Source organism: Ictalurus furcatus, chromosome 15 (genome assembly GCF_023375685.1).
Source record: "Ictalurus furcatus strain D&B chromosome 15, Billie_1.0, whole genome shotgun sequence".
NCBI lineage: Eukaryota > Metazoa > Chordata > Actinopteri > Siluriformes > Ictaluridae > Ictalurus > Ictalurus furcatus.
The window spans coordinates 3,796,231-3,810,000 of NC_071269.1; the positions used below are offsets into that span (position 1 = coordinate 3,796,231).

Below are 13,770 nucleotides of genomic sequence, written 5' to 3' on the forward strand. Positions count from 1 at the left end.
CTTTGATTTTAATTCAGAATTTTATCCTTAAACCCAAAAAAAAAAAAAAAAAAAAAAAAAAAAACTCAAGATTAACATACTGTGTCTGATTTAAGATACGGTTTCCTCGTGGGGGGGAGAAAAAAAACATTTCAAGGAGTTCATAATATTAATGAAAGTATAATAGTCTGTTTTTTTTTTTTTTTAATAAATACATTAGAGTGTGACATACTGTGGTTAACACAAACTGTGGTCTGTGAAGCTGGACTTATTGCTGCTCGTCACACTAGAAACATGTCCAAGCTAAGAATCATATGCAACAAGGAAGCCTAAAATAGCGCTTAAGTCACTTAAATGTAGTTACGTTAGACACCCACGTCGGTATTAACTCCTCATTACGTGTGCTTAACTCGACTCTGAATACGACCCAAAGGCAGCCGCGTTCTGAATAAAGATACCTCATAACTGGACCTTAATAATAATAATAATAATAATAATAATAATAGCCGTTGTAATGTATATATGCTAAACTGCCATTTAAGGAACGATTTTCCTTAAATGCTCAAACGCAGGCCTTTGTTAAAGCAGTTATATGATTTGTAGAACATGGTAGAAGAAGAGTAACAGTGAGAACGGTATATATAATACTGAATCCATTAAAAAAAATATCTGATCTAAAGCCGCAGATGTTTTGTAATTCTAAAAGGAATAAACCCCTACATACCAGGTCTAATCACTGTTTTATGTCCGTTTCATTATTTAGTATAAAAACTTTATAGAAAGCTTTAGAAAATAGATGAATATTGTTCTAGTGACCTGACTGTCTGCCATTACAACAACAATTCAGTTAGAATTTTATCGATGACAATAACCTCCTTTTCCTAATCAATTGATTTGGTGATTGATTTTTTTCCCCCCTCAATCTTTCACAAGCTGTATTGTTTTCTAGCGTAAAAGGTTTTACACAGGCAATAAGAGGAAACTGAAGCAGTTTGATTAGTATGCAAACACACAGGCAAAAATACAGATCAAACCAGTGCAGGAAACCAAAGTCATTCCTTGAGGAACATTGGTCAAATAAGACAAGTAGAAAGATAAGCCATGCGGTTGCACAGACAGCTGAATCTTGTCTGAAAAGAAAACCGGGTAGCAAGAATAATAAACAACAACAACAGAGAAGACAAAAGCGGGAACATGCAGCTGTCATACACAGGAGGATAAACTGACAGGTGAAGCTTGAGGGAGCTTAGAGAACGATGGCGAAGAGAACGATGCCAGTCACGAACCTGGGACATAGAGGACGGCCGTGCCCTCGTCCATAGCGAACATGTTGGAGCCGGTGCACACGTAGACCCCGGCGTCTTCAGGCCGAACGTTCTGGATCGTGAGGATGCCGTTGAAGTCCATAGCGCGGGCAGGGAGCTTGCCGCTGCCTTGACGTGTCCACACAAGCGTGTAGGCTGGGAACTGGGTAAGGTTCGAGCAGATCAGAAACCAGACACAACCCAAATCTGTTCTAATGTGAAATATGAAACGCCAAACGGGAAAAAGACCCGAAGTGGTGGTAAATGCAGGAAACATGGAAGCCTTACTTGGCTCTTGGCTGTGCAGATGAAGTTCACTGTGGCTCCTGGGATCACACTCTGGTATTTAGGCTCCTCGATAAACACCTCAATAGGTTTGGATGGAGAAGCTAGTAAGAAGTGCAGACGCATGATTTGAAACCATGGATTCACTTATAGTTAAAATCACACCTGCTTATTGTAACAGGACAAGAATCCAACACGACACAGATTTCCTATAACAGTTTCCTTCTACATATACTATATATTACTACTACATCATTGTTTCCTTTAATGCAAGTGTAACCTGAAACAATTTGTACATCTATAAGAAAATTACAAAACTTCATCAAATTAGGCACATAACAGAGATATGTATTGGGAAGGCAACAAAAGGTTGAGTAAACCTTTTGAACATCTCGTATGGAGGTGGAGTGGGCGGTTTTTACTCTCACGGAGGCGGGAGTGGGCGGTTTTTACTCTCACGGGGGAGGGAGTGGGCGGTTTTTACTCTCACAGAGGCGGGAGTGGGCGGTTTTTACTCTCACGGAGGCGGGAGTGGGCGGTTTTTACTCTCACGGGGGCGGGAGTGGGCGGTTTTTACTCTCACGGGGGCGGGAGTGGGCGGTTTTTACTCTCACGGGGGCGGGAGTGGGCGGTTTTTACTCTCACGAGGGCGGGAGTGGGCGGTTTTCACTCTCACGAGGGCGGGAGTGGGCGGTTTTTACTCTCACGGGGGCGGGAGTGGGCGGTATTTATTCTCACGGAGGCAGGAGTGGGCGGTATTTACTCTCACGGAGGCGGGAGTGGGCGGTTTTTACTCAGCTTACTTATTTTAGCAGGGTTTAACATCAGACTAGCTATAACGTTCAGTCTCACTTGTGATGATGATCTCAGCCTGGCTGCGGTTGGTGTTCAGCTGGTTTCTGCAGGTGCAAATGTAAATGCCAGCATCAGAAGGCTGCACACGGGAGAAATGCAACTCTTCTCCTGTAAACCAAAAAGGGTGCAACACCTTATTAGTGCAAATCTACACACTTGCTGCCTGCTCTAAGCGCTTATTAATCAGTGACCTAATAAAATTAGTTCCTCAAAGACGAGCTTTAACGACTCATTGTTACAGCTAAAAGTGACTAAAAAGAACCAGGCATGACAGCAGCACCTTGTCTGCGTCTCTCGGCAGAGCTGGAGATGGGACGGCCATCATCACGTGTCCAGTAGAAATAGTGTGGCGGAGGTCCAGACACCTGGCACCTGAGGGTGACTGAGCTGCCCTGAGACACCTGCACCTTGTCAGGATACACCCTCACCACCAGAGAGGCAGCTGCTGTCCAAAAACAAGCACACCATCTCCATAAATCATAATGCCTGTAGACAAACGCTGCATATACAGAATTAGACCCAAACACATATTTGCGTTTACAACATTTATACTCATCTCACTCTCATCTTCAAACCATGTTTAATTTGCTGGAAGGAACCCTAGGATAATTCAAAGAATGCACTCACAATTGTACGGTTGGCATCTGACCCTCTGTTGCGGATTTCCGACGTATCCAGGCGCACACCTGTTTAAAAAGAGACACGACTGACTTAGAGCCGCATAAAAACCACACACAAGCTGCTCAGGAGTAAGAGCGCGCCAGCTCACCGCTCACAGTACTGGCCCGTGTACCCCGGCTGGCAGGCCGTACACTGGTAGTCTCCGTTTCCCAGACTCTCACAAGTGGGCGAGAATCTAAACAAAAACGAAACACGTTGCATAAATTGCTCATAACAACACTGCGTGAGTGTGAAGCCTCCTTTTTCACTTTTGGAGGTAACCGGATTTCAAAACGCTACATCTTTACATTCCGTTCAGGAAAGTCTGTAGTTCTCAGGATTTTCCCAGGCTGCCACACAAGTACAATAATGTAATAGTGGTTTATAAATAAATAAATAAATAAATAAATAAATAAGACTAACTGGTTCTCTGGGTCAGTATGGGGACAGGCGCAGGGCTGGCAGTCCTCTGGGGTTCCAGCACTGGCATCGCCAAAGAACCCAGCAGCACACTGCTCACACTGCTCACCCATGGTGTTATGCTGGCAGCTCTGTCGACACGAAGAGACAGCGAGACAGAGAGAGAGAGAGAGAGAGAGAGAGAGAGAGAGAGAGAGAGAGAGAGAGAGAACCTCAGTGGAAAGCTACAACCTAAAGCAAACTTTTCTACTTTTTGAATGGCAATTCAACTCCAAAACATCTGCAAATAGCTAGAACAATTCATCAATTCACTACAGACTCTATAGATGCTAGAATAAAGATGAATATGGATACACTGTACCGTGCAGGTTCCAGACTCTGGGTGGCAGGAGTCAGAGTGACCGTTACATTCACACAGCTCACAGTGGCCGAGGTAGAGTCCTCCACCCGTGCGGGTGTAGCCTGAAGCGCAGTCCTAAAATACACCACACAGAAGGTCAGAATCACGTGAAACTCAGACGCTGCATAACCATTCTGAGCTACGTCTCATGTCTGAACACAGACGTGTGCAATTTCGGTATTAAATCCTCACTGAGAACTGGTTCTACCTGACAGGACAGGCCCTGATACCCCGGCGGGCAGCGGCACTGCTCCACCTCCAGAGCTCGTTCCAGGCCGGTATACTGAGGCACGGCGATCTCCATGCTGACCCCCGAGATGCTGGAGGAGCGCATGACTGTGTGGTAAGAGGCTCGGATCAGGATGTCATCCAGGTCGGCCAGCACCATCAGCAGGTGTTCCCGAGTGGCGGGCATGCCATCGGGACGCTGCCAGTACTCCTGCAGAACACACGAATACGAATCAACACCGTCGACTTATTTCAATCGGTACCGTTTATTCCGCACGTCCCAAGAGTACCATGGAACAAGGCTGAAGCAGAAAATATGTCCAGGTTCACCTCACCTCTCGGAAGATAAACTCAAAGTTACGGCTCTCTCTTGGTCCCAGGCCCCTTCGCCAATCCTGTCGCGCCACCAGAGTGATGTCATTACCCTGGAAACAAGAACGGCGTGGTGAGGTCATCCGATTTTAAAAACAGACGAGTCTTTCACTTGTGTGCCGTTTAAAATACTACTTACGATGATCTGAACGTCTACGTCCTCTATTGGAGCGCCCCTCGGCCCGGGCACGTATGAGATGGTGTACTTGAGCTTTCCTCCGTAGGCTTGAACCTGTTGAAGGAAAGACAAGTCAGTAAAGTTAAAGCAGTATGTCTTAAGAGTCACGTAAACACTGGGGTTCACATGGACACAATCATCGGTTATTCTCAGCTGGAAGCTTTACAAAACTTATAGTCCGTGCCAATTGGGCCTCATTTATGAACGCAAGTTATTCGCAGGAGCGTTTCCATGAGATATGCGGTACTCATGAAAATCCCTTTAGTTCAGACAAACGGTCATATCCTACAAGAAACGCTCACGTCCTGTCATTTAAATAATTCTGAATACCACCACTGTTCTATTTCTGCATCACGCATATTTAAACTGTACAAAATCACATGGGGGGGGGGGGGGTTATTTAGCATATTTCCTCATCCCCTCTGGAATTACATTAATTCCTATGTACTACAGTCTGGAGCAAACGAGGTGGGAGTTTAAATCCGCACTCCTGCCCCGGTCAACTCGGGACTAGTTACCTTGTCCGCATGAAACTTCTCAGGAAGCTTCCAGAAGAGCGCATCCTCCGAGTGCAAGCTAAAACCTTTGTAGACCAGAGAGTACTGGAGCACATGGAGATCGAAAGGTGCAGGAACACGAGCAGACGACAGACAGAAAGAAAAAGAAAAGCGTTGCAGGACAGCAAGGCAAAGCAGATCAACAGAGAAAAGGCGTTCGGTTTCCTAATGGCTAATCAGCTCCAAGAAAGAAAAAAAGAAAAAAAAAAACAATCCCCAAACAATCTACAAATAAGATGTTTTGTGGTGTGTATACAAAATACCACTCCAAAAGTTACTCTTGGTCTGCATTCCAGGAAAACTGTACAGACAGGAACCACTCTTAAGGACACCGAAACTGATTAGCCTTTGCATGCTTTCTCACGATCTGAAGGTTAATAACTGATTACCTAAATTCTTTCCTACAGACAAAAACAACACATTTTGTTCAAAATTATCTCGTGACTCGTGGCTTGATGATCAAAACGACTGGGTGACCATGCTAAAGTTCAGGTTAGCGGTTCCTCCAGAGGGTGGTACTATCCCAAGTTTTTCAATGAGATGATAGCATGGATGACTACCTTGTTGGAGGAGCCGGGCAGAGAAGCACCAGACCGTTCCGCTGTGTTTTTTCTGAGCTTATCCTGTCAATAAGACCAACATCTCAAACCAGCATCAAACCAACGCAGAGCAATGTTGCATCTAATTACATTAAAAGGCTACAATGTGTTAATCAAGGCCTAGGTTGAATGCTAACTAAAAATGGAATCCACCTGAAAGACCATTCGATACCTTGACTGCGGTAAGGTGGGGGGAATGGCCTGGTGCACCAGGGTGGGGCCCAGAGGCCCACACAGAGGCTTGTAAGGCTGAAGGGTGTGAAGGAGGAATGGACGAACGACGTGTCGAACCAGAGGTTCTGACTGGAAAGGAGGAAGTAGAACCGGAAGATGAAGAGAAGAAGGAGGCGGGCGGTCCCTGCGAGAAGTTGCTGATGAGCTCCCAGATTTCGTCGTCGAGTTTACGCACATCGTCGCTGGATGACTTTGGGAAGGTGGGCGGAGTAAAATGAACAGAAACCGGCAATGAACATTGGGAAGCCAAGGTGAGAAGTTCAAGGACTTCCAATGGCGTGCACAAATCACGACATGCAGAACTGTGGGGGATGCGTCGAGATACCAAAAGGACTCATCTGGGATGGGTATATTTGTACGTCATACAGGAAGCTGTCGTGCTCATAGTTCTGTCACTATATCCATTATATAAAGTTTCTTCATGCAAAGTGTTATCAGTTTTCACTCCTCAACATGCAACCGAGTCGAGCAAGCAACCAGGACAAACATTTGGTCTCTAAGCAATCTTATGCATCACAAGGAAATTGTTAGCCTAAGCGGTCATGTTGGTTTCTACGGTGATCCAATCTGGTTTAGGCTCATCCAATTTTCATTTTCTTTCTTGTTTTTTTGTCCCTCTAGCAAGGTAGAGTCACCCTGGCTTTAGAAATATAGCACACCTCCCTGTAATCTCTACGTGAAACCAACGCAATACAGTCCTTCCACAAATCACTTGCTTCATTTGTTCTATTTCGAGTCTTTATTATTATTTTTTTAAAATTTCACATTCATTAACTTAAAAACAATTCTTCTTAAGGATGCCGCATCTTTCAAGCGGGAAGTTGAGAGTTGAGACACTGGCCAAAATGCCCCTAATGTGGTATTAGAGGAATGGGGCAACTGTCAATCATTCCGGAGTCACATCTCAATCGGCGTTTTTAATTGAGGGAAATTAAAAAAACCACTCCGCCGGCATATTTTTGATTGATAACCTTGTTCCATGCAGCGTTGGTCTGCTTTCAGACTCGCTTAATTCAATCGAACCCCGGTGCATTTGCCTTCATCTTCTGCCATCACAAACGTACATGGAGAACACAACGCAACTCACCATGTTTATTTATGTCTTTATTATTATTTTGGTGCTATTATACGCAGCAGAGTGAATGAGACATGCGTCTATGTGCGTCACGTGGCAGAATTCTTCAGATGTCCGGGAGAAGGCGGATTTCTGCTGCTCGCAAACTGCGTTTTTTGAGGAGACGGCTGATTGCAAGGAATTCATTGGGTACTGTGGAAACTGATGATGTCGCCATTAGCTAAAACACTTGCGCGGGTTACTTTACTTCCTGAGCAAGTGCGGAGCCGAGTACTAGTTGCGTTGCGTCAGACCACCTCCAGACGAACTCAGACCACCTCCTACCAGTAGTCTCGGGTTCTGTACTGCGATGCACGCAAACCGCTCTCTGTTTCGGACTAAACTGCCAGTGTGAAAGCCCCAGAGTGGAGCAGCATATGCTGATCTTAAAATGCGGGGCTCCTACGTAAAATGCATAAAGGTCGCTGTCGAGTGCCCAGCGATCGAACGTAATCACCAGCTTATTTATTACTGATATGGCATTTAACTTTAACTACTGTTAGCCTGACTAATAAAATCCTGCTGTGGCTTTCACCCTTGAATTTACAGTCATTTGTTTCATGCATATTAAAAAAAAAAGTTACACCACTACAACTGTTTAAAAGAAAACAAAAAAAAAAAAACCACAAAAACCCCACATCAAGTCAGTGCACAAATGAAACGCACACTCCACTCAGTCCGCTTTACCTTGTGTGAGCGTTTCGATCGTTTCAAGTGAGTCTGCTTCTACAAAAGTGCAAAAACGGATATTTAAATAGACGCGAATAAATGTATGAAAACATGCACAACCGAGAGAAAAAAAGTTCCCACAGTTTTGTTTTGTTTACATTCCACCCAACTATTGGCACCAGAATGGTGGAATGATCTTCCCCCTCGAGTACAAACAGTCTTCAGACTACCACTTTGTTTGTAATAATGGTTTATGTCCTCACCCACGCATTTTGTACTAGCTCTTGAACCAGCATTAGTCTGTAGTAGCCATTAGTCTAAAACGGAGCCGCTGGAAACTGTCGACATCGGCAAGACTGAACATGAAAACTCAGGAAAAGAAGAGCTGTCAGAGTATCAGGAAAGAAGAGCTGGCAGACCGAGTGACAAGACTGACTGTTGGGAATAAACTGGAACAGTGTACTGAGTTAATAAACCTCTAAACTGTACCTTATCTCCCTGGTAGCCGGAAGGGAGCTGCCAGAAATGAGGCTCCTGGCTGTGATAGTCAAAGTTGGTGAACGAGAGCTGCGTTCCGTCTGTGGACAACTCCACCGAGAAGCCGTTGCTGATGCGGTTGGTGCGTTGCCGGTTCACGAGAGCGAAGCCTTGGGCGTTTCCGGGGGCAAACGCGGTGGTGATCTATGGACGGGTGATAAATCCAAAGAAATCTTAACAGTGTTCAGATCTTCATTCGTTTTTAAAAGCGTGAAAGCTGAAAAGCACGTCTGCAGGCCTTACGACATCTCTGTACAAGGACGAACTGGAGCACTGCTGAGTGACTCCCATGCAGAAGCACGCCAGGCAGCCATCTTTGTTGGCAGGGCTGAGGTGGAAGGTGCCAGGCTTGCAGCTGGAGCATGAAGGGCCCTCAGTGTTCATCTGCACGTTGAGAACACACACAAAGAGATGTAAAAATCCTCCACCTGTGGACAAAACGCGATGATAAAGGTGTTCGTGGAAATTCGTGTACATGCCTTGCAGCGGCAGATCCCGTTCGAACTGCAGCCTTCGCTTCCTCGCTGGTCGCAGTTTTGGCATGTCCCTGCAAACAGGAAATCTCTGTTCAGCCTGAGCCACAATACAAACCAAATACGCAAAGCTTTTACAGTCCTGATTATCATTTGGCTCATCTTAAACACGCTCTCTTTCAGACGAGCCAAAAGTTACAAAATCACAGGAAGACTCTTAAAAAAGGAAATCAAACAAAGTTTAATGTACTTGCATCCAGTCATTTCATGAAACAGCATCCTATGATAAAAAAACCAAACGAACAAACAAACAAAATGACATGCTCAAGCAACACATACCGCTTCCTGGAGTGCAGCTCTGTCCATGTTCAGGATTGCCAGTGTATCCAGGGGCACATCTAGAGTAGGAGTGAAAGACACCACGGTGAATCAAAGAGACTGCTTATTATGAGACTAACCAGACTTGGCTTAAAACGTTTACAAAGATTTGCAAAGCGTTCTCTTTACACGTGTAAGATGGCACGCCTGTTGTTCTTGGAAAACTAGCTCATTAAATTGAGGTAGTCGTTTCGCCTCCACACCGCTAACCAAATCAGCACTGAGGAACGTGGAAAGACACCAAAACCAAGCTGTGCATTCTTATATAATGTTGAGTTGGTAGAACTGGGCATCCTATGAGAGCTGGGTATAGGTTTTATAAGAATGGTAGCATATTTTCCTGAGGTAAAGTTGCATCCATATAGCTCTCTGGGGGTTTTTTTTATTGAGATGTGTGATGAGTGGGATTAGTTTTGGAGAATGCGGTCCTTCTGGGGTCTTTAGATGGCCACGGTGAGGCCACAAGAGTAGTTCCTCCACTTAAGGACATGACTTACAATAAGCCAAGTGCAGTGAAGCCATTAATCAAGACCGCTAGTCTACCCCTATGAGGAGTATTCCAGTTCCTTGATTTGGTCTTGCCTGCTCTTTTCAGACTTTCTGGTTAATTCTTCTGCTTCCTAATGCTATTCAGACTCCCCTTCATATCTGATGTGTTATTGTCCAGCATGCTCAACCAGAAGTTGAAGCAGTGCATGTTCTTTTGAAGCTCTGACGTCTAGTTTCAGGGCTGAAAGTTTACAAAGAAATCCCTCGCCAAGGGTCATGTTGTTTGCGACCACACGCTCTGGAAGAGTACCCTTTTGGCTTGTGGGGATTTTTGACTGTGCAGTTTGAGGCCATAAAAGAACATCTTCCCTTTGGTCGAGATCGTTCCGACATTGGCTCCTGTCCAACACCTGCCTTTTATCAGCACTGTTATAAACTAAATCCAGCTGTTCTTCTCGATAGAAGGCCTCACAGTTGTCAGTACTCCCACTGCTTGAAACGTTGACAGTAATAATCAGAGAGAGGCGCTTCACATCGAGTTTCTTATGCACGTCACATCGCTACCACTGACACTAAACAAACCTTGCCACTCAGAGATTCACAAAAAGGGCGTTGCTGACAGATCCTTTTAGATTTGGATATGACAGGTAACCTTTTACCTTTTAACTTTTTAAAAGAGTATTAAATAGAAAGCTAGCGAAAAGGGGTCCAAGCACCTCTAATGCAAAAGACAGCAAAGCAATATGGGACAAGTGGTGACCTCAGGAAACATGAACGACAGTACAGGTCTTTAAAAACATCCCAGATTTGAGATGCGAGTCTATATCCTTGGAAAGCTTTGCAAATTTCAGTACTCTTAATACACACAGAAAAGCTTAGGCTAAAATCACAAGATACTACTTTTATTATTAAATAACCTCAAAATAAGATAGTTTTCTTTCAGTGACTTTCACAAACTAAACCTCAGACAAAGACGTTTTTACTAGTATGGATGGGGTTAATGCGTGGTTCTATATACGGCTCTATAGAGGTGCATGGTGCTTGAGAGGATGACCTCTCCATATGCAGCTTGGCCAGCCCAGAACACTCGGCGAAAACACCGTCCCATCCTTTTCTAAATACTAGATAAGGACAAGGAATGGAGCGCTTACCTCTCACAGCGCCTTCCAGTATAACCAACAGGACAGTTATTGCAAGTAGGCTGTCCATCCGTGTCCAAGTAGCACACCCTTGTCTCGCTGTGGAAGAGAGAATTTATATGGACAGGAAGTCTAGCACAGTCTGGTATATTTCTAATGTTGCATATGACAACATGACCATGTTGGACGAACCTGCTTCCGGAGGCGGGTCCAAAACAAGGGCATGGTCTACAAGCGTGTACGCCGCCGGTCACTGGATCACCATAGAAACCAACATGGCAGCTTTCACATCTGGGCCCAACTGTGTTGTGCTGGCATTGCTGTAATGGGAAGAACGACCGTGATCACTATGCAGTACGCTGGACCATCATAAACCCTCAGGTTTCATTCTCAGTAACATGGTTTTAATACAACAGCAAATTAATCTTAAATCTTTATCAGAGATTTATATTAATGTGTTCCTTCTGATACATTATCGTTTCTATAGTAACAGCGGATTCCCAGGGCCTTTTTAGGAATTTTAGGATGTTGGATACAACATATAATTAAGTCTAGTAATAAAACATTAAATTTTTAGATGCTAACACATTATATAAGGAGATTTATTTACATACATGTACACACACACACATATACATTATATATATATATATATATATATATATATATATATATATATATATACACACACACACACACACACACATACACACACACACATACATACATATATATACACACACACACACACACACACACACACACACACACACACGCACTTTGAATATGTACTTGTGTGTGTGTGTGTGTGTAAAGGAATACTCACGCACCAAGCATGCGCCTGTCTCCGAGTCACAGCTACTAGCATGTCCGTGGCACTCGCACTTCTCACAAGTGCCAAGGTAGAGGCCTGATCCAGTGCGTGTGTATCCCACATCGCAATCCTACAAATCGAACAAAGCAGAATTCAGGGTGATAAGAGTTCACAGCATGGCGTGTGATATCTAGAGAGCTCACTTTTGTTTGTTCGACAGGACATATCGAAATCTGACGATTCAAAGGTCACGCGAACCTCCGCCCGAAAGACAAAGTAGAAATAAAGGAAATCCATTTATAATTCCCGTGTAACCCTCATCCTGTAAGGTGTGCTGGTTCAGTGACTCATCTCTCTGATGTTGGTGGTGTGTTATACCTGGCAGGACGGCCCTCTGTAGCCTTGAGGACAGGCGCACTCCTCCACTTCGAGAGCCCTCTCGTTCCCGGTGGAATGTGGCACCGCGATATCCATCTGGATATCAGCAACGCTGCACAGAACCCAGAACCGAGAAATGAGCACCAGCACCCATAACACAGACACAAGGCAGAACACAAGCTAAAAGAATCATGTTTCTATCAAGAGATCAGTCGGTATGCGTATTATAATACATTTACATAGCAACGCTTTGTATTTAAATTCTCGTATCCGATTGGTCAGGAATTACAGGATTAAAGTAACGTGGCAGCGTTTCTATAGCAACAGCTCATCATCAGACTCATATAGCCGATACGCTACGGAACCTAACCCTAATAATAAACGGATTAAAAAAATAATAATAATAAAAAACGTGTAGGTTTCTGTAAGGAGATGTTTATTTGTTATATATACACTATCGGTCAAAAGTTTAGACACACTCATTTTTTATTTTTATTTCTTCTCCACATAATAATAATAATAATAATAATAATAATAATAATAATAAAATCATCAAAATTCTGGAGTAACACAAATGCATCGATGGGAATTATGTTGTGATAAAAAAATCCAAAATAAATAAAAATAATTTAATATTTTAGCATCTTGTTTTGACTAGAATTTCCAGAAATGTATTCTGTCGAGATTTCTTGAGGAATTTCCCTGAGATGTTTTTTTAAACAGTATTAACGGAGACTCTTATCGGCTGCTTTTCAGAATATTTCTCTCCGAGTCGTCCGTTTAAAAAAAAAAAGAAGATTTTTTTGTGAATAAAATGTTCGTTTTCTAACGAAAGAAACGAATACGTCGGGACGATTATATTTTTGTCTACAACACCGATTTCACACGTTTAACAACACACCTTCAGATCAAAAGCTTTTTAACATCACGAGAAACATTTCAGTCGAGCGTCCACAAACTTTTGACCGGTAGTGTGTATGGAGGGAGTCTCTGTAACGTGACTGTTTATGGCTGTTAGAACCGATAACGTTTAAACGAAGCTATAAACAGAGAGAGGAAAAAACACAACATGATGTCGCTCGTTAGTGAGAAACAGTTTGCCGCTAGACAGATGCAGACGGAGAACGCGGCATGGGCACCTGCTCTCGGCCATGTTGTCTGCGTAAGTGGCTCTGATCATGAAGACGGAGATGTCAGCCAGGGCCATCAGAAGGTGCTCTCGAGTGCACTGCTGTCCGTCAGCTCTCCTCCATGCAGACTAGAAGGAAGGGTTTGTATTATTACTGCACACACGCCCTCAACGACAGCCTCTCAATCGATGAAATTAAACCGCTCTCCTTAGAGCGTGAAGAATTGTGAAAGAAAACACAACGGACATAATGGAATTGCACTCGGTCAGTGTTAACACACCTCTCGGAAGGGCACCAGGAAGGTGGCAGGGACTCGGGGCAGCGTCTTGGTCTGCGAGTAGTGCTCCAGGGAGATGCCGTTGCCCTGGAGGACCACGTCGGGCTTGTTTTCGATCACCACTGAGCGGGCGCCAGGCTCGTAACGCACCTTGTAGCGCAGCTCTCCTCCATACGCAGTCACCTTTAAAAAAAAAATAAATAAAAAAATTACAAACATTTTTCTTCAATATATTTCTATTTTGTACCGTTTCACTTTCTACTGAGAAACTCTTACTGAATTCGTCACGCGTGTCAAAATA

The 13,770-nt window shown here is 44.0% G+C and overlaps 1 protein-coding gene across 7 annotated transcripts in view; it reads right to left on the bottom strand.

Annotated features, from left to right (window-relative positions):
• Positions 1-13,770, bottom strand: part of hspg2 (heparan sulfate proteoglycan 2) — a 123,381-nt gene that overhangs the window by 49,134 nt on the left and 60,477 nt on the right. For 6 of the 7 annotated variants that reach the window (XM_053644092.1, XM_053644094.1, XM_053644095.1 and 3 more), the window contains 21 exons: positions 13,473-13,652; positions 13,202-13,320; positions 12,063-12,174; positions 11,701-11,814; positions 11,063-11,190; positions 10,883-10,969; positions 9,204-9,262; positions 8,871-8,938; positions 8,635-8,775; positions 8,344-8,535; positions 4,643-4,735; positions 4,467-4,556; positions 4,112-4,342; positions 3,865-3,978; positions 3,507-3,634; positions 3,193-3,279; positions 3,051-3,109; positions 2,704-2,868; positions 2,421-2,531; positions 1,572-1,672; positions 1,266-1,446 (listed from right to left, as the gene is read on the bottom strand). In XM_053644092.1, the coding sequence (XP_053500067.1) occupies positions 1,266-1,446; positions 1,572-1,672; positions 2,421-2,531; positions 2,704-2,868; positions 3,051-3,109; positions 3,193-3,279; positions 3,507-3,634; positions 3,865-3,978; positions 4,112-4,342; positions 4,467-4,556; positions 4,643-4,735; positions 8,344-8,535; positions 8,635-8,775; positions 8,871-8,938; positions 9,204-9,262; positions 10,883-10,969; positions 11,063-11,190; positions 11,701-11,814; positions 12,063-12,174; positions 13,202-13,320; positions 13,473-13,652 (2,560 nt within the window). The remainder of the gene's footprint in view (positions 1-1,265; positions 1,447-1,571; positions 1,673-2,420; positions 2,532-2,703; positions 2,869-3,050; positions 3,110-3,192; positions 3,280-3,506; positions 3,635-3,864; positions 3,979-4,111; positions 4,343-4,466; positions 4,557-4,642; positions 4,736-8,343; positions 8,536-8,634; positions 8,776-8,870; positions 8,939-9,203; positions 9,263-10,882; positions 10,970-11,062; positions 11,191-11,700; positions 11,815-12,062; positions 12,175-13,201; positions 13,321-13,472; positions 13,653-13,770) is intronic. The other variant, XM_053644090.1, reaches the window with a different exon arrangement.